The following is a 20,968-nucleotide window of genomic DNA, read 5'->3' as shown; positions in this document are numbered from 1 at the left end:
TCTTTTTTAACCTAGAGTAACACTGATGTTGTTTGCATTATCGTTCTATGTTATTAGCACCACAGAACAAACTTGTATTCAGTACCTAAAAATATGATATCACAAAACCTTGGCAAATCAGAACTTTCTGCATGGCCAGATAGCATAAGAGGAAGATTGCCAAAAGCTTTGTTTTCCTTTAATTTGGGTGATCCCACCCTTTGACTTACTATCTGATGTAAACAAATTAAATTCACAGATGCAGCCATTCACATCATCCAGTGCATGTTGTTTTGTGACATCTTCAATGAAGAAAGTTATGGTTTAGTTCAAAAAGGGTTTTTCTTTTCTTTTCTTTGTTTTAATTCCTGACGAATGCATATACCGTTGTGATTAGAAGTTTATATATACTCATCATGGGTGTCAATGTCATGGTAAATTGGGGCTTTAAATGATTTATTTGACCTGTTCTTTTTGCAGGGTAGAATGATTATGCAGAATTTACCAATTCAACAAACTTCCTCTCATCTGAGGATGACAGTTTGGCTCTTATTCCAAACCTTGGCAAATTGTACATACGTGCAATTAACTTGTACTGAGGTAGAAATGCTTGAATTGATGATTCCGGAAAGAAACCTTCCCATCTTGTGTAAATCTACAGTTCTCCTTCTTGGATCCTCAGTGAGTTCCTTGGTCTTTCATATTGTTCTGAATAGGAGTGTGAATGATCAGTCATGATCACTAATGAGAAGTTATTAAGCCTTAAAGTCAAGTTAAGTTAACTTAAGCAGAATTGATTAAAGTGTACATATATATTTGAGCTTAGATGTGGATCAGAGAAAATACAAAATAAATTCAAACTTGTGCACCCAGTTATTGTTTCTTAAAGTCATTCAAGGCATTCGCTGTACAATCATTAAAAGCTCCAAAGTACCATGACATTCATGCCCATGATGACTGTATGTAAACTTCTGACCACAGCTCTATGTAGAATGACTCATTTTAATTTGATCATAACCAGCTTATTAATAAGGATTTTATACTTTTACTTTAACACTAAACACTGTCACTTGCGTACAGCACAGATACTGTTCTGGCTGTAGTTTTTTAACTTGCTCTTGCGGATGTTAGGCAGCATCTGTCCACAGTACTACACCCAGGCCCATCAATAACACATCAGTGAGATGAAACCAGATCCAGCACACAAGCCAGACTGTCTGCAATATCACAGTGATACCGGTCTGCAGAGCTCACAAATGTGAAAACAGTTCAGTGGCTATACACTTGTATTTAACTCTTGGAGCTTCCACAGGTCCACGGCGGTGATCTAGGCAGTCCAGCGAGGGAAAGTGGCGTCTTTATGCTCCTGAGTAATTCATCTTGAGATAAAAGGACTTTAAAACTGTGACTGACTAACATGACCAACATATAAAATACAGTCTATCACTTCCTCATGGGCAATGCCTGAGGTGGAGAGACCTACACAAAACAGATCTTCTGAGAAACACAGACAAACAGTAAAAGAAATTTACTTTTTAGTAAATATTAGGGGTGAAATATTTACCTTTTAGTGTTTTTATTATATAAATGGACAAAATTATTATATTATTATTATGGAAGTTAGCATATTATTGTCTAAAATTAAAGGGAATCTTAAACAAGTAACCATAAAGTTCACATGCTGTATCCATATATTAACTGGGATTGAACTTAAGCTGTCTCTATTACTTGCCCTCACCTGAGTCTGAATGCGGTTGAGTCCTCTGAACCAGAGGATCTGTCCTCTCCTCAGCTCCCTCTCTGCGTGGTCGATCTCCTCATTTTCTTCATTAACATCCTCCTCTGGCAGCTCATCTTTCTGAGTTAACTGCCCTGCCCGCCGCAGGAAGCGCAGTCTGCTATTGGGTATGGTGGCTATCACCTAACCCGCAGAGAAGTAAAAGCACTAAGTGATGCACTTACTGTAGAGATGCACAGACAGGAAAATTGACCAAAAGACTTAGAAAGGGAAAACTTTGCCTATTACCTGTCCCCACACAAGCTCCCCCAGACCGAGGAAAACACACCACATCCACTTTTCCAAGTCCAGAGGTTGACAGCTGAATGGCTTCCCTCCAAACTGCACAATCACGATCTATGCAAAGTATAAAGTACACAGAAAATTACTTATCTGAAAAAATATATAATAATTAATAATTAAAAGTAAAAATAACTGAGAAAAACAAGTAATTCATGTAATCAGAAAAATGCATCCACTTACCTGCACAGCAAATGTGCCAAAAACAATCGAGCAGAAGATGGGGTTCCTGAAGATACCATCAAAAACATTCCTCTCTCCGTGGATTTTGCGGGCATTTATCTCATTAAACAGCTGCATCATGACAAAGGTGTTAAAGATGATGGTGTAGTGCTCAGAGGGTGGAGAGTGGAGAGGAGCATTGCGGCCACTGTCGATGTCAAAGATCTGCTCACCTGGAAGGAAAAGAAAGAGAATCAGGGAGTCAGATTTATGTCATAATCTTTAAATCTATAATATCCTACATCGGTATAACAGAGCAAAATAACCGTGCGTACCAACAAAGAGCAGTGTGAAGATGATAATGAGCTGATAGACTCCATGTCCTAATATGTTCTTTGTCATGGTGCTGGAAATCAGAGGCTTATTGCGACCATATGGCTTCCTCTTAAGCAGAGACTCCGTGGGAGGCTCTGTCGCCAGAGCCAGGGATGCAAAAGTATCCATGATAAGGTTCACCCACAACATCTGCACTGCTTTCAAAGGAGAGTCCTAAAGAAAGGTGACAGAAACATGTATCGATAACAGAATAGAATAATAGATAACCAATCTAACCAGGCATGAAACATAAGTGTATTTCTTGAAGTCGTAAGCACTCATCATCTTTCGAATTACTGATTAGGCAGCAGTAAACCAACTTGGATGAAATTCCATTTCATCACCATCAACTGTGTTAAAAATGACCATAATAGCGGGCTGGTAGTACTTTGTAATCTTTTTGATCCTTCTGACCTGTGTGATGCAGGCACCAGTGAAAGCCACAATGACAGCTACAACATTGACAGTGAGCTGGAACTGAAGAAACTTGGAGATGCTGTCGTAGACATTTCGGCCCCACATAACTGCTTTCACGATGCTGCTGAAGTTGTCGTCGGTGAGAATGATATCTGATGCTTCCTTGGCCACATCTGTACCAGCAATACCCTGGAAGAATGATGACAAGCTGCAGTGAGAAAGAAACTGGAGTTTTCTATTTCACAGCTGCTGTCCTTCTAACTTCATCACACTGCAGTATTCCTAAGCCTACCACGTTAAAAATAACATTGAAGCATATAATCAACTCTGCAGTCAACTGGACAAAGCTGGACCCTGTAGATGAGTCACTATTGTGTTTAATAATAATACCAGCTACCTAAGGAGTCAGTGTGCATGTAATCAGGTAAAGTGCAGACTGTAGGAAGGACTCTCTTTCTGTATTTTGTTATATTTGAAGAAGAAGCACGAGCAGCACCTTCTAGGCAGTGGCTGGATTTGGACAAGGATGCCCTTATTAGTGAAAGTGTGGAGTGAATACTTATGCGGACATCTTTTAAAGCATGTCTCATTAAATGAATTAATGTGCGTGATTAGGTTGAAATCTGAGCCCAATCTCCTTCAATCAGATTTCCTGCTTAAGCACAGAAGCTGAAATTATCTTTTTACAGTGTCTTACAGGACCACAGTGTAGAAGGAGAGCTGGAACTCATTAATAGGTCTTATTTATACATATATATATATATATATATATATATATATATATATATATATATATATATATATATATATATATATATATATATATATATATATACATGTTTCTTTCTATAACGTTTTTACAAGCCTGAACGATCTTCTGCAGAATAACTACGTTAATAAAGAAATCCACTAGGGGGAGCTCTTTATCCACACAGCCAGAGTGAGAGCGCCTGAGAAGAATTCTTAAATACTGCAGAGGTGAAAAAGACATCTGCAGATGTTGACTGAGATCAGTCTCACAAGAATGCAAGATAAGACACGAACAAACAGCCAAACAAAACATGAAAGAAGGGCTGCTTACCATGGCAAATCCAACGTCAGCCTTCTTTAGAGCAGGCCCATCATTGGTCCCATCTCCAGTCACAGCCACCACCTGCCTCTGGTCTACCATAGTGCTGTCAATAATGCCTGCAATAAAGAGATAAACAAAGCAGCATATGAGGAAGTGCATATACACATAAAGCACAAAGACTGAAACAAGGAAAGGCAACAGTAATGATCTCTGTCTAAGTCAGAGCAAAAAGTGTGCAACCAATTCACCTTTGACCAGTGTGTGTTTGTCGGTTGGGGATGATCTAGCCAGTACTCGGAGTTTAGGCCAAACCTTATCGATACGCTCCTGTTCCACCTGCACACGCACACATAGACACACACAAACACAAATGGAAAGAGAGGAACAAGAGCAACACTTCTGCTTACTTTTCCTTAACCTCTGCAGTCTCAACTGTCTTCCATGAGTCGCTCACTTTTTACCCTCCTCTCACACTGACAGTATTTGCTGTACCTCTCCTTTCTCATTGCGGATCCTCCTGTTGAACTCTTTGCCATCAATGCACAGGAAGTCCTCTCCTGGGTGGATGATACCACACTTGATGGCTATGGCTCGGGCTGTGTTTATATTGTCTCCTGTCACCATACGCACTGTGATGCCTGCACGCTGGCACTTCTGAATGGCATCAGGGACCTAAAATAGGGAGACACATGCACAATCAATCAGTACAACAGAAATATGTAAAAAGGAAAGCATATTTCACCTATTATTTAAAGCTGCACTAACCATTTTTGCCCAATTAATACTAAGACTGAGTATAATGCAGCCAGCTTTTACTGTGCAGAGGTCTGGCAAACCTTTTAGTTCAAAGAAACCTTCTGATATACCCAGTAGTAGAAGGAGCTGCATTTCTGACCACTGGATGAATTAATATAAGATTTTCACTGTTTTTCTCTGGCTTTGTTCTCCACCAACTCCTGAGGGAATTTTAAATTCCATTTGCCATCTGGTGGCACGTGCACAGTTTTTAGAGGTTCAGTACTTGAATAGTGTTTATAAAAGAGAAAACAATCTTGCAGTCTTTCACAAAACACAAACACATGCAAGTAAGTATATCAAAGCCCCATTATTATTAAGTTCTCCAGATAGTATTGCAATAAATTAATTACGACTACTCATGTATGGATATGGATCTGTAGTTTAAGCATCTTGCTAAAGAGTATTAATTCAGAAACACATATTTCTCCTTGCAAAGGTCAGTGTGGGCGAGCTCTGCTCTCCAAACCCACACATAAACAATTGTGCTCACGTACTGTAATAACAACGTGCATCAGTTTACACATACATGCAGGCAAGTAATTCTTTCTGCCTTCACACATAAAAAACATAAAACATGGATCCATCATTGAAATGTGCACTTGCATCATGCATTAAACTGCCGAATCGAACTGCTTATGCATGTAAGCATAGAGAAGTTTGTTTTTACAAAGTATAGCTATAAAGCAGAGGAGTGCAGGTCATTAATAAGCTGGAGGTTGGAGGTTAAAATAAAAACAGATATGATTTTCGCCTACTTAGAACTACATAAGTTTTGCTCAGCAGCTGCTACACGCAAAAATGATTATCCTAAATATGAAAACCTACAACAGTCACACAAGTGAATTTATTTCATTTAATTCAATATTTGAAGAAGAACAATATTTGCTTCAGTCACAACAAAACCATCTTTAACTTATATCAGCCTGTCATTTCATCAATTACACAAAAAAAATAGCCAACTAATATGTATACCAGTTAATACTCTGAAGAGGTCAACAAAGTTAAATATTCTTCAAATGTAAACAGAAAAAACACCAACAAAAACACCTAATATATAGTAATATGATTTCTATAAGTTAAACAAGCTCATGCTCTATATTATCCAGATATTGACTCATTGTTATCAAGATATCAGGTTCTTGTTTGGCTCGTCTGTCATCCCTGGTATTTATTTAAACCTTTCATTTCTCTTGGACTCGCACTGCTCAAGATGACTGGTCACTTGAAACTAGGAGGTGAAGAAAAGACTGGAGGTTTATTAAAAATACAATCTGGTCCATCAGAGGAAGAAAGTAGGAGGCTAGTAGGTGAGACTGGGAAACAAGCATCTCGTGCCTCTTATATGGATCGGGTTACACTCTCATTTTCTACCATTTCGCTCTACCATTCCTACCCATCATCCTCCTGCCTTCTGTCATCCCTCTGACAGAAATCTGATTTTGAACATTTCTCAGTCTCTCATTCCCTCCACTATTCTCTCTCGTCTCTCTGGGGGCATTCCCAGAGAGCATCCACTTATTAAACGAACATTGCATTACAGAGGAAGAAATTAGAGACTAATAAACAAACCAAAACCATGTTTACTAGTCTGTTTGACCCTTTTAAAATAATGGAATGTCATCTAATTTCCAGTATTAACCAGTCTTAGCAAAGAGCCTGGACAGTTGTTACTGGATTGCAGCAGTTTTCTGTGCACTGCTTCTCAACTGGGTTATTGAAAATGACAGATACCGAGTGACCTCTAGGGTTGAGTAGAGAGAGGAATCTGCAAACTTTGAGGCGAAGGGCTATGTTAACACAGTATATATGGGTGGCATAGTGGTGGTGTGGTTAGGAAGAAGGTTCCTGCTTCAAACTGAGACCCTCCTGTGCAGAGCTTACTTATTTTCCTTGTGTGTCCATGGGTTTCCATTAAGTGCTTCCACCCACAGTTCAAAGACATGCACATTACACACTCAAATTCTTACAAATTATATGTGTGTAGTAGCTGATCTCAAAACAAAGAAACATAATTGTAACTATGTTATGTGTACATTTGTTTGATGTTTATGACACTATATTGACAGCTTATATATTGATAACATTTTGATAAAAAGATGAGCAGGGCTTTGTTAGTATATGCTCAGAATATGACTTCTAGTTAAAGCACTTTGAGTGGACAGTAACAACATAAAAACACTATGTAAATGTGGGCACATTACATATTCATTTTACTGTACAGTATGTTCAGCATTAAATATTTGATTTTTTTGTATTTATTCATGTTAACACTATAATTTTCCCCAAATTGCAAAAACCTTCCATAATATTGCAATACAAGAGGGGATTCTCAGTTAATATAACTAACTTGGAGAGAAAGATAGAGAGATCACAATGACAGAAAGAGAGATGCAGAGAATGTGAAAGGAAAAGGAGTCATCAAAAAGAGGAACATCACCACAGACAGAGGTGGAGAGGAGAAAACATGTTGGGTTGGGGCTGAATGAGCGATGCTGTTGTAGAAAGAACAGGGGGATGGAAACAAGATGAAAGGAAGCAGTTGAATAATCCAGTCGTCAGTTAATTTTCCTGCTTCCTTCTCCCTGCACTGGAGCTGTCAAGCGAGGTCAGCTTTCCTACTGTACACAGATACTTCTTTCTTCCAATTATAATACACTCTATTTCTTCATGTGAAGTTTATCATTAAAAAACTGTACACCTGAAGAAATCGCTTTATGATGAATCACTTATTGCATTGAACATTTCTTTTTGTTTCGACGGATGATTTTACAGAAGTGATCAGAAGAAATAAGCTGGTCTGATATAAGTAAAAGCCACAGAATTGATTTTGTGTTTAAAATTCAAATGAATACTTTGATCCTCATCTATACAATAAACCTTTATGTAAAGAGACACTGCTTCAAAGTAACAGCGAGGACACACCACTGGTTATGACACAGCTGCTGAAAGCTGGTATTATAAACCATTTGTTTAGCATCCCCCTCCTCTCAGTCCATTACTAAAATATCTCTCCTACCTCTGGCCTGACGGGGTCCTCTATTCCGACAACACAGATGGCTGTGAGGTCATTCAGTATGTTGTTCTCATCATCCCAGTTGGGCTCAGGATTGCTGGAAAAGTCACGATACGCCACACAGATGGTCCTCAAGCCATCACACGCCATGGGCTCAATCACTTTCTTCACCATCTCGTCCTTGTCTCGTGGACGGAAAACCCTTAGCTCACCCACCTCGTTTAGGATATGGCTGCATCTGCAAACAAGGGTGTGGCGTAGGTTGTGAGGGTCATTTTAAATTATATACTGTAACATTGGTATTGTCCATGTTTTTAGTGCTTGGAAATGAGCCAGCATTTTAAAAAAGAACAAAATATATGGTCAAATCCCTCAGCCTGGCATTACTGCGTTGCTTAAATGAATACTGGTGAATCAAAAAAGAATGCACTGAGAACTGCAATGCTGTACAAGAGAAAAGACATAGGGACTAATATGCCTTTTGTGGCAGGATACCACAATATTAAAAAAAGAAAGTGCATTGGGGTACACACTGTAGAGAGCTCAAATGGAGGACAAACAATTTCCTCTAAAAGATTTTTTAAAAACAGCTAACGCATTTCCTAAATAACTAAAGTACTGTAGCCAAAAGATAATTACATTTGATCAAGACTAAACTGATTTGCTAAACAAGTGAAATATAACAACAAACTGAAAACAAACAGGTGTACTGGCATACAGCCAAATACAAATGCTGTACATCATTAACAAAAAGCAAATGAACCATAATTAATGCAAATGTCCTTTTAGGACCTGTCAGCTTGACAAAAATGTGAATTTAACCTTTCATACATTGTAACCTTGAATCTCTATGTTTATATTAACTGTAACAGCTATAATGTAGAAACATAAAAATACTCATTAATTTGAATTCAAGTCATTTTATGACTTTAATGTTAATGTTAGTAATGCCTACAATAGAATTTCACATTTCTCCTTCTGCATCTCAGGTTTTTCTCAAAACCACTCACTGTAATGTTACTGTAACGCCCTGCAAAATGACGTGATTGTAAGACGTACTGCTGGAAACTTACATTGAAGTGGAAATCTGCAGAGCACCTTATTAAATTATATAACTGCAACTTCCGGGTTATTTTAAACCATAAAACCAGACTCACTTTTTGAGTACAATCTCAGAGGCTCCCTTGCTGTACATCCGGAAGCTACCGTCAGGCAGCTTTATGACAGTGCTCATTGACTTCCTGACAGAGTTGAAGGTATAGACTTTGTAAAGCTTCTCCTCTGGGATCTGGTTTCTTATTGGCTGGTAATCCCGCTTCAGCTGCAACACTAGTCCCAGCAGGCCACACTCTGTCTTGTTGCCCACCTGCTTCGGCAGACCGCCTTCCTTATCTGGGGGCTGTAAAACGAGGGACAGGAAAAAAAAGATTTAAATGTGTTCAGTTATATTTTTAGTCTAATATTAAGTAGGCATGGTAAAAAAGAAGTCCTAAGGTTTTACGCATCAGGAAATAATAAAAATAAACAGGTCTTTAGCAAGTTTTACAATTAGATAAATGCAACTGCAGATGAACAACAAAACATGACATATTACACCTTTCACTACTTAACAAAAACTAAGCCAAAATAAAGAATCAGTGATGTGAATAACTAAATACACACTTACTGCTTCCATAGGAACTAAGAGGAAGTCAACAAGCAGCAGCCGCCAGGTGCTGCTGATCACATGCTCTTGATTAACTGCACTTTATTAAAAAGTTGTCTGGAACATTGAGGTGTGTGTTAAACACATCTGCAATGATCTTTAAGAAGCACGGATTAATGCTTCTTTAGCAAGAAGAATCTGGGTTAAACATTAATCTGGGAAAGACTACACGCCTATTTCCAAACAATTTTTACTCCATTATTTTACAATGAGAAAGATTTGGGGTGGGGGATCAGATCCAAGACGAGACCATGCAATGCTGCAAAAAAACCAAAGAGCTACATCTTAGACTAAATGCTGAAGTTCATAACAGTACAATTAAAAAAAGACTGAAGTGAAGTATGGCTTGTTTTGGAAGGTCTTCCAGGTGGAAACCTTTTTTTTCCAAAAAGAACATAGCAGCAGTTGCGTCTGAGCAAATCACACGACTTCTGGAACAATGTACTTTGGACAGATGAGACCAAAATGAAGATATGTGGCCATAACGCGCAGTGCCACTTTTGGAGAAATCCAAACACAGCATGTCAGCATAAATATATGATACAAACTGTCAAGCATGGTGGTGGCGGGCTGATGATTTGGTGTTTTGCAGCCACCAGACCTGGGCACTCTGTAGCCCCTGAATCGATCATGAAAGGTTTCTAGTCAATTATAAGGCCATCTTCCAGACAGCTAAAGCCTGACTGAAAATGAGTCATAAAAGAGGACAATGACGGCAGAATGACGGCAGTGATACCTTAAGAGAGCTGTGCACAAACAAATGTCTGCAAACGTCAATACAAGTTGAAGGTATTGAGTCATGGGATGTACTCAGTTTTTCACAGAACTCTTTACCCTCTTTTTTCCATGACTGTACATATGGCTTTACTTTTTTTTATCTATCTGTAATTGTTATTCACTTAACTGCAACTTAAGATAATTTTACAACATTGTTACACATATTGTTTCTACCTAATCCAACACTTCGGCTTTTAAATGTTCTTAGTTTGTGTTTCCTCTTAGGGTAAATGAAAATAATCCTGCCACAGAGGTTTCCAGTGTAATATATTTCATACACTCATGTGATCTATTCACTGAATGAGATTCTCTCTCCTTCAGCTCAGTGCGACCAGTGTAATGCTTGAAATAGCTGCTGGTGATAATTAACCAGCTAGCAGGTGAAAGGGTTACTTTGTGTGGGAGGGCAGAAGATGAGATAGATGGAATCAGGTTTATATCGTCTTATTTCAGGCACACAGCTCAACCCTGTGAAATCTGTAATTGTATACTTGGAACCATGTATTGCTCTGGTTCAGTGAACATGTCAGTGGATAGACATAGCACGTAATATAATTTTCTACCTAACATATGCAAATATGGTTGGAAATGTGTTGTGATAGGCTCATAAGTACTCTCTGTTTTAGGTGTTCATCCAGTGTTTTGGGTTTATTAGCAGCCATGAGGAGTAATTTCTATTGCAAGTTGTGTGTGTGTAAGTTTGTGTGTGATACGGTATCTGTGCAGGTGGCTACAGTACATGTGTGCCACCATGTACACACTCACGCTACGAGCAAGAGTGCGAATGTTTGTGCATGCGGTCAGCTTGTCAAAGGCCCAGCGTTGCCATGGTAACATTGGGCAAAAGAACAAGAAGAACAAGAAGAGACTTGGGAAAAGAGAGGGTGCGCTCTCGACCACTTGGGGATTCTTACTCCTTGGCTCCATTCCTCTTTCAAGATTTTCCCGCATCTCATGTCACACATATCCTCAAATCCTTCTGCGTTTCCTTCTTCATCTTTTCCAAGCCCGCATTTATTAAAATTTCCAGAGCTTCATTCTATTTAGGAAGAAATAACACATGTACAGAAACTACCTGTCACTATGACAGGATAAATCTCATTATAGTCAATATCTTCGTAAGTAAAGTAAGTAAAATTTTATTTATATAGCTCCTTTAAAGATATAGAATCGCAAAGTGCTTCGCAAGTGCCAAACAATGCATGGAAAAACAAAGGAAGAGCATTCGAGTCCAAAGTCACAGAACCTCAGGGACCTGCAAGGGACATATGAGTGCAGAAGCCCTCTGGTGTAACCTGGTGCCTGTCCATGAAAAGCTCTCCATGTCAGTAGAAGAATCTTAAACTGCACTCTGAAATAAACCGGAAGCCAGTGTAGCTGCATCAAGATTTGAGTCACACGTGGAAACTTGGAGGATTTTATCATTAGTCTGTCAGCAACATATTGAACAACCGTTCTAGTGAGGTTTTGCCAAGATGTGTATAGTGCACAGCAGTAATCCAATCGCGATGAAACAAAAGCATGAATCTTACATTGACTCACTGACCCTCATATGTTCAGACACATCTCAGGAGCAATCCCTGTTGTTATTATTCATAACACGCCTCTTCGAATCTGCACATACTCTCAGCCCTATTTACATTTGACTACAATATAATTAAAAAACTGTTCAACTTCACTCTTAAAATAAATAAATAGTGTGCTCAGATAATGTTAGAAAATAATGAAAAATGACTATTTACTGTGTCACTGATTTTCTAGAAAGAACTCAGACAAATAGATTATCATAGTAGTTGCAACTCATTTTTTAAATTTTTCGTTATTTCGCTGTTTCAACTGACTAAGAAAAAAAGTAAAGGTAAATAATAATTGTGTGGTAACAAATTATATTGGCTGTATACATGTTGAAAAACACGGTTAATCATATCTGGGAATACAATTCATTTTGGATCCCTATTAGCTGGCACTGAGCTGACAGCTAGTCTCCCTGGGATTTTTGCTACATAGTACCTACAGTATGTTTGACACCTACACTAACGCTAAAGAACAGCTTATCGGGTACACTGTCTTCTTACACGCACACACACACAGCAGCATGTAGCAACCGCATTGAAAATAATGCTTCTACCTTGCTTGCTTGATCAGCAGACACCTTCAGCTTGAGCTATTTGCTCCAAAATAGATTGACTGCAGGCTGTTCTACATTAAACAAGCCTGCGACCGGGATTAGATTTCAAAGGACAGCTTGGCATTTTGACGATTTGTATTTGCCTTTATTGCTGTTTTCTTCACTTGGTCCTTGCCACAGTGTGTTCATAAAGATTCTGTGTTGGCTCTATAGTTAATAATGTTGATGATGCACTCCATTTAAAGCTGTCCACATGCTAACGAGGCTTTGATAGAATTCTGATTAACTGCTGTAATATCCTTTTTAAGGTCGATGATACACAAAAGGCCTAAGAAGAGAAAAGTGTGTGGAGTGAAAATGCTTGGAGGGCTCTTTCCTCGTTTCACCAGTTATTCTTTATGTGAAACAGCATGGTGGTGCTTTGAAATAGCACCGGTGACTCCCAGCAAGAAGGTCCTGAGTTTGAATCCACCAACTGGGGTCTGACTCAGGATGCTCTGTTTTCTCCCACAATCCAAAGACATGCATGTTAGATTAACTTGTGATTTGAAATTGGTGTAAATGGGACCTGGGTAGGCTCCAGCCCAACCACAACCCTGAATTGGATAGGTGGATGGATTTTCCTTATCTAAACAGAAGTCTAAATAAAGAGGTTGGTTTGCAGGTTTTGAAATCCTTTAAGGTAAATTTGTGATTTTAGGCTAAACCGTTGACTAGAATTTAATTTAACACATCAAATGCTATACAGTGCTTATTCCACAGCTATCAGAATTGGTACTAAAATGATTACCAAAATCAATTTTTATGTTTCTGTAACGGTTAACCCACCAGCATGTGCAAGCCTTTTAATCAACACACAAAAAACACATTATTATTCTTTGATTGAGATGCCAAATTACAGTCATTTACTTGCATATAAAAATTTGTTTTAATGGTTGAATTAATTTCTGACTTCTTGTGCCAGCTCAAATTTGGGTATAAAAAATGTGAATTCAGTCATTTTCAGTTTTTGACAGATTTTTAAAACATTTGTGTTGTCTCGTTTTTATGGCAGGGGTCCTAATAAATTTGTTAAGCACTGTATCTGCTATCAATATTTGCTTTAGAGGCTCATGTTTTGAGCTCAATATTTCTGACCTTCTTGACTATCGAATATTGAATATTGATTCATTCAGGCTGAGGCATTTTTTACTTATCCTTGCAGCTGTTGAGAGCCAGTGGACCCAGCTGAAAAAGTCATCTAAAATCTCATTAATCATTAAAACCCAATCAGAAGACTGGCCCATCCTCACCTAGTAATTTGACATATCTGGTTTTTATCTAGCTGTATGTCTCACAGACACAGACAAGAGCATAAATACTTTATACAGAGTTTATGGTAAATAACAGAATTAATGCGTTTTTCTAATGACCAGTGATTACATCAGGAAGACACTGCCTGTCATTGGCAAATGAGGAGATGGAACAAATGGCCTCATCTGCCCTGTCTGCTAAGTGTTTGGGAGAATAGGCTCCCAGCCAGAAGACCAAATCAAGTTAAACCCCTAAAATGAAAATGACTGAACGAAATGACCAAAATGAAAAACGCACAGTATATAAAAAATAAATGGTAATTTTTAGATCAACTAAGACATACAGAAAACAGTCATTACTCTATTTAAATGTTGTGTAATGGCTGCCTTCACAGTCCATCCACCCATCCATCCATCAATCCACATACAGTACATTAGAGCAGTAAATACTTAACCATGTTTGTTAATTTAAATGACAGCTATTTCAACTTCAGCTTAGCTACTGGCACAACTCCTGCTCCAGCAGATGAGTATTGCAGAGAATAAAAGAAATTTACAGCTACCTCAATAACAAAACAAGACAGCAGGAAAAGCAGTGAGTAAACAGATAATAAACAGAAGACAGCCACAAACAGCGCTGCCTTGTATTCTCAGAGATTCCGCAGAGGTTTAGCTTGACGTGGGTTTCTACGAACAAGGACGCTTTCTGGCATGGGATGCCCAGTGTTGGCATGACGAGATAACTGTTGGCACACCCTGGCCTGGACGTGGCTAACGACCAGCTGCCCTCTCCCTAGTCCTTGGGTGTTCCTGCAGGCAAGGACATATGCCAGAGGGAGTGCTGGCAACTTTACTTCCTTTTCCACCTGGGGCTCTCCTTAATCCATCCCTCCTGCTCCTTCCAACTCTCTTATCATGCTCTCTCTGCAATCTTTTCCTACTTTACTTACACCACCTTTATTTCACCCACCCCCCATTTTTTATTCACACTCTAGTCCTATCCTGCTTTGTTGTTTTTGGATGACTTTCTGTTCTCATCTTCAGCTGTCCCAGTCTCTTACAAGTTGCTCCACCTCCTCAGCCCACGCCTTCTTTTTTTTTCTTTTCTTTTTTTCGTTTCTCTTTGCATGTAGGAGTAGATGATATCCTTGCTCCCTGCATGACTCTAACAGCCAACTGGGCTAAGGCCTGGAGGAGTGCTGGGGGGGCAGTAACACGGTCTTCCAGGGCATGATGAGGACACTTGTCACGCGAGTGTCTTTTCTCTTGTGTTTCCCTTTCTTTTTCCATCCTGATTTGCATGTATCCTTATACTTTGCATTTCACTGCTTCTTCTCTACATATTGAATCCCCCTCTCTCCATATTCGTTTCCCCGTCTCATTATATTCTTTACTTGCCTCTCTACTGCAGATTTCTGACTATTGCAAAAGCACAAGGGAGTCATAATACACAGAATCAACATCTAGTAAATATACTTTACTACTGACCCTACACCCACCACCAATACTAATAAAACTGATACTACTACTACTAATAATAATGAACAGTGTGCCTTCTTCCACAGTCTCTTTTGTCCTGTCTTCCTTGCCTCACCCAGAACCAGTTGTCGCAGATGGCTGCCCCTCCTTAAACCTGGTTCTGCCAGAAGTTTCTTCCTGTTAAAAGGGAGTTTTCCTTCCCACTGTCACCAAGTACTTGCTCATTGGGGATCAGCTGATTGTTTGGGTTTTCTCTGCATTATTGTAGGGTCTTTACCTTACAATATGAAGTGCCTTGAGGTGATGGGCTGTTGCGATTTGGTGCTAAAACTGAATTGAATATTAACAGGTAATTGTGCCCTGAAATTTGCCTTGACATAGTTTGATTTCTGTTGATGCACATGCAATCATGTGTTTCAATCATGTGTTTCTCAGACTGATAACGTTCCAAATATGGACTCTTGTATTACCCCGGGCATTGGCTTTGATGAGTGATTGGCAGTTTATTAATTAGATTGTTTCAGTCGAATCACTGGCAAAATTCTTTGTCAACATGCTGTGACAAATACAAAAAATTATTCATGATTCACATGGGATATCTGGCCGTCTTTTTGGCAAGTAAACCGTGCTATGTTCTTGTTGTTACTGCTATATATTATACAACAATTACTATACAAATTGATGCAACTTGATAAAATAATCTCAAATATCATTGGTTTTCCTGCAATTTGCCTTACTTTTGACTCTTCTAAGTATTTAATTGATGCTGCTCTCCTAAAAACTAAAATTAAATATATTATGTAAAGTGACATAGAAATACAGTGCTATGCCAGTGAAACATCAAAACACTGTCATTCTAATGTGATGACAAATCCTGTCACTGTCATCTCAGCAGCACTGTCAAGTAAATGCTGAGAAGAGAAGAGAAGAGAAGAGAAGAGAAGAGAAGAGAAGAGAAGAGAAGAGAAGTCTGTTGGCCATGGTTGTGCTGTGTATCTCTGTCTTCTCAGTTTCCCAAAATATTCCAAACATAAGAGGCTGGGTGCTTCAAGCTAAAGACATCCAAAATACTCTCCCTTCCTTTTGCGCAAACAAGCATGCAAGCATGCAATGTCCAGATGACACAAGTACTGTGAGCTACAGCTAATTATATCAAGATATCACCACTTACTAGAGAACAAGAAGAAGAAAGTTCATTTTAATTACAAACTGTTTGTTGCAGAGTGACAAGTGGACATAAACTGAATATTGTTTTTCTAAAATCTACAAATCAGCAGACACATTCTGTTGAATAAATTTAGAGGAACATTGCCAACCCTTTTACGTGTCATTTGTTCTCCAACATATACTTCAGAGTTCTATTTCTATCCTCTTTTTGTTTGTACGGGAGCATTATCTACCTCTCTTGTCCCTGACCGGAATAATGACCTGAGCAGGTGGCTGAAGCTACATGAAACTGAGCTCCCAGGACACTCACACAACCATGCTAAACACACACCACTGTGCTGCGCGAACAAACACCTGTGATCTCAATACCTCCTACAATGTCACTATCCCTGAAATGACAGATGTGTGTGTTATATATATGAATGCCCCTTCACAAGTGTCTACACACAGCCTTCCTGTACATTACAGACTATGTTAATATTTCAAACACTTAATGAAAAACTAAAAGAACAAAAGGTAAAGGACAAAAAGAAAATTCCAGTCCTTTGCAGGTATTGCCACTGGGGATGATGCATGTTCTTGGAAATGACGTTTGTGTATTGATGTCATTGCCCGCAAGAGACATCCAAGGCAACCCAGATGTATTTACAGTATGCATTAATGCATACTTTGAAAACATGAATGCAAGCCAGATCAATGAGCATGTGCGAATGTCCATGAGCATGGTTTCATTGTGTAAGTGCGTACGAACTTCCTCCCTTGAGGAAGAGGCTTTTCCACTTTATACAGCAGTCTGTATGTGCTGACAGACGAAGCAGAGCTATACCAGTGGCTGTATTATGACGCCAGAGAGGCAACAGGGGGACTGATATGAGTATCAAAGCCTGCCTCTTTGCCTTTGTGCCTTTGTGTGGTGGCCATCAAAGACTTCCATAGCTATCCTGGCTTCCCACAGGATTGGCCTCTTATATAAGAACACACCAGCCAGCATACTGCAGGGCTGGAGTGGTGCTGAGGGAGTGGGGGCGGCTGGGGGAGGCAAAGAAGGATGGACTAAATATTCCTCAGAAAAGCTTCTTGCTGTATCTTGCTTTGTGAATTCACTTCATTCCTTAATTACATTGTACTTTACACCATACTTTATCTTTCCTTTTGTTCATTCTCAAATAACACAACATATGTTATTTTTATACTATTTATATGTTATATTCTGTACTATAATTGTACATTAATATACTGTGCATTTATCTAAATCTACATAAAGATGTAGATGTATAAATGTAGTCTTAGCTACAGTAAGTTGTAGGCAGGCAGACAATCCTGTATTTACTCAAGTTACGAACTTAAAGGTATGTAAGTTACTATCATTAAGTTTGATTTGTCTTTCAATGCGTGAGGTCACGTCTTGCGAATGAAAAGATCTGGAAAGAAGTAAATGTCCCGCTTAATCCACAGAGTATAAGCTGTGCTCTGCCAGTGCTTAATTCCATTGAGCTAAGCAGCTATAGAAGTACAATAGCCTGATCTAATGCTGCAAAGCATTTCTCCAGATTTTTCTAAGGGATAACATCTTGTAACTGTGGTACATCTTAGTAGAAATATGCTGTGGGAAAAGGAAACTAAGTCAACCTCACTCTCATTGTTTACTACTGTATGTGACAAGAAATATTCACCCGCATTTGAAGACTTGCTGTTTTTCCCCCCTCTTAGTTACTGTGACAGGATTGAGGTCTCAGTCTACTCTTAAGTTTGTTTGTTTTTTTGTGTGGTCTGCCTGCTTTGGCCTTTCTTACCATGTCCCTTTACTGTACTGTAATTTGCATGAACCACTAGTGCATCTTCCACAATGTATCAAGTATACTCATCCTAAATTGCAGTTATATGCAAAGCTATGAGAAAATATGCAATGCTCTCATGTGAAGGCTTTTAATTAATCATGTTTTTTTTTTCAGAGTGGTAATCACAATTCTAGCAAATACTGACGTGTTTGGACTAATTTACCTCATCAGTTTGTGCTGAAAGAAAACAAACCTTAATCTGTTCAGAACACACAGTATTAAACTGGAACCACAAGAATGTCCTGTTCCTATGTAATTGAAAGCTTTTCTAAAACTAAAGCTGCATTACATTTGACAGTGATTATAAAAAAACAAAAAAAACAAAACAAAAAAAAACAGTTCACAATGTCAAAAAAATTACAGTGCTTAAAATTGGAAATGAGCTGATTTTGATTCAGTCTAACTCAGTCTCAAGCTTAAGTGGTCTTAATTACAACACAGGTTTAGGTCCTGGTCAAATGCAGTATCATTATTTGGTATTTGAGAAGTGGAGTTAAAATGGAAATGTAATACTTACTGAGCAAATCAAAGGACCATTTATATACTGAGTGCAGATTGAAATGCAGCCTGTGGCTGTGACAAAAAAGAAATATTTATTTGCCATTTACACACGAGTGACATCTCATTCTTACTCCGTAGGGTTTAATATAATGTTGGCCCACCCTTTGCTGCTATAACAGCTTCAACTCTTCTGGGAAGGATTTCCACAAGGTTTAAAAGTGCATTTATGGGAATTTTTGATCATTCTTCCAGAAGAGCATTTGTGAGGTCAGACAGTGATGTTGGATAAGAAGGCCTGGCTCGCAGTCTCAAATCCCAAAGGTGCTTTATCGGGTTGAGGTCAAGACTTTGTGCTGGCCAAACTTGCTCCTCCATGTCTTTATGGACCTTGCTTTGTGCACTGGTGTGCAGTTGTGTTGAAACAGGAAGGGACCTTCCTCAAACTGTTCCCAATAATAAGTTGGAGGATGAAATTGTCCAAAATATCTTGGGGAAACTTTAAGAGGATCTCTGAAACTAAGGGGCCGACCCCATCTCCTGAAAAACATCCCCACACCATAACCCCCTCTCCACCAAACTTTATACTTGGAACAATGCCGTCAGACAAGTACTGCTCTTCTGGCAACTGCCAAACCCAGTCACATCTGTAGGATTACCAGACAGAGAAACTTGATTTGTCACTCCAGAGAACCAATCCCCACTGCTCCAGTCGCAGCATGCTTTACGTCACTGCATCCGACACTTTGCATTGGGCTCGATGATGTGAGGCTTGGATGCAGCTGCTCGCCATGGAAACACATTCCATAAAGCTCTCTACGCAATGTTCTTAAGCTAATCTGAAAGCTACATGAGGTTTGAAGGTTTGTAGTGACTGACTCTGCAGAAAGTTGGTGACCATCCACTGATCCATTTTACATGGCCTAGCACTTCATGGTTGGGTCACTGTCATTCCCAATCGCTTCCACTTTGTTATAACACCACTAACAGCTGACTATTTAGTAGCGAGGAAATTTAATGCCTAGACTTGTTGCTCAGGTGGCATCCCATCACAATAACATGCTGGAATTCACTGATCTACTGAGAGCAACCCATTCTTTCACTTTGTAGAAGCAGTCTGCATGGTCAGGTGATTGGTTTTATACACCTGTGACCATAGAAGTGATTGTATCACCTGAATTCAACAACTTGGATGGATGAGTGAATACTTTTGGCAATATAGTTCAATACTGTAAACTAGTATTAAAGGGACACAAGCAGATCTCTGTACTACTTGGCATTATGATAATAAGGGTAATTGTATGGCAAAAATGACTGAATTCAATCTACTGTCTATCAGTAAATTTTACAAATAAAAGTTGAAAAGTTGAAATGATAGTAGACACAGATGTGTAACCTTTCAACTCAAAAGCCTAGTGACCAACCAAAATCATTCTGGTAGCATGTTTTGCACTCAAAGCTATCTTTGCAAAAGATCTACGCAGTAGCTCTCTTAAATAAATTGTAACAGAGCTAACCATTTATTATCAATGCTCTAAGAGACAGAAAAATGCACATGTAGAAACTATACTCTAAAATAAGTTTTTTAAAACATTTTTCCCCCCTCTAAGGTTTATACCTAAAGTTTCACACCATTAAAGGCTCATTATTGAGTAAATCCTTAGTACAGCCAGCCAGCATCTGTGCTTAATTTCACCAAAGCGCTTGAACAAAATGCTATAACTCCCATTAGTAAACCTACCTTCATCTTTAATTTAATAATGAAACTCCATTATGTGTTTACGTGTTCAAAAACACGACTGCCACATATGTTTACCGGTTCAGTTGATCGGTTCTTTGGGTAGCAGGGGCAGGACAAACACTAGCTTTAATGTTGCAAAATTCTCTCATATATTTCCATTCAGGATCCATGTCCCTGCACTTACAATGTGTCTAGATCAATACTGTGCTTTCACCAAAAGTGGTATTTGTGCCTTGAAGGCTAGGAAGTGGAATCTGTTGGATCCTTCTTTCGCAGATGTCCTAATTGCTCAGCTCACTGCTAATGCAAGTTCCATAAGGGCATTTGTCAGTTGGTCAACCATCAATGAATAGACTCTACAGGAGTTTACAAGGATGGTGACAAATAGATAGGCACAAAGAGTGTGTGTGTGTGTGTGTGTGTGTGTGTGTGTGTGTGTGTGTGTGTGTG

General features: G+C 38.9%; 2 protein-coding genes across 11 annotated transcripts in view; one reads left to right on the top strand and one right to left on the bottom strand.

The window, feature by feature from the left end:
* Positions 1-20,968, top strand: part of sirt4 (sirtuin 4) — a 700,781-nt gene that overhangs the window by 291,909 nt on the left and 387,904 nt on the right. The gene's annotated exons all lie outside the window — the stretch shown is intronic.
* Positions 1-20,968, bottom strand: part of atp2b2 (ATPase plasma membrane Ca2+ transporting 2) — a 71,114-nt gene that overhangs the window by 8,173 nt on the left and 41,973 nt on the right. For all 10 annotated transcript variants that reach the window (XR_005613087.1, XR_005613088.1, XM_031731405.2 and 7 more), the window contains 10 exons: positions 9,051-9,292; positions 7,897-8,131; positions 4,575-4,754; positions 4,331-4,418; positions 4,092-4,198; positions 3,008-3,199; positions 2,554-2,767; positions 2,240-2,451; positions 2,006-2,113; positions 1,718-1,900 (listed from right to left, as the gene is read on the bottom strand). Coding sequence is in view for 8 of the 10 variants with exons in the window: in XM_031731405.2 (XP_031587265.1) it covers positions 1,718-1,900; positions 2,006-2,113; positions 2,240-2,451; positions 2,554-2,767; positions 3,008-3,199; positions 4,092-4,198; positions 4,331-4,418; positions 4,575-4,754; positions 7,897-8,131; positions 9,051-9,292 (1,761 nt within the window). In the remaining 2 variants the exon portion in view is untranslated. The remainder of the gene's footprint in view (positions 1-1,717; positions 1,901-2,005; positions 2,114-2,239; positions 2,452-2,553; positions 2,768-3,007; positions 3,200-4,091; positions 4,199-4,330; positions 4,419-4,574; positions 4,755-7,896; positions 8,132-9,050; positions 9,293-20,968) is intronic.

The sequence above is a fragment of the Oreochromis aureus genome, linkage group 5, assembly GCF_013358895.1.
Source record: "Oreochromis aureus strain Israel breed Guangdong linkage group 5, ZZ_aureus, whole genome shotgun sequence".
In the NCBI taxonomy this organism is placed as follows: Eukaryota; Metazoa; Chordata; class Actinopteri; order Cichliformes; family Cichlidae; genus Oreochromis; species Oreochromis aureus.
The sequence above is the reverse complement of the archived record's forward strand: the minus strand, read 5'-3'. Positions and strand labels throughout refer to the sequence as shown.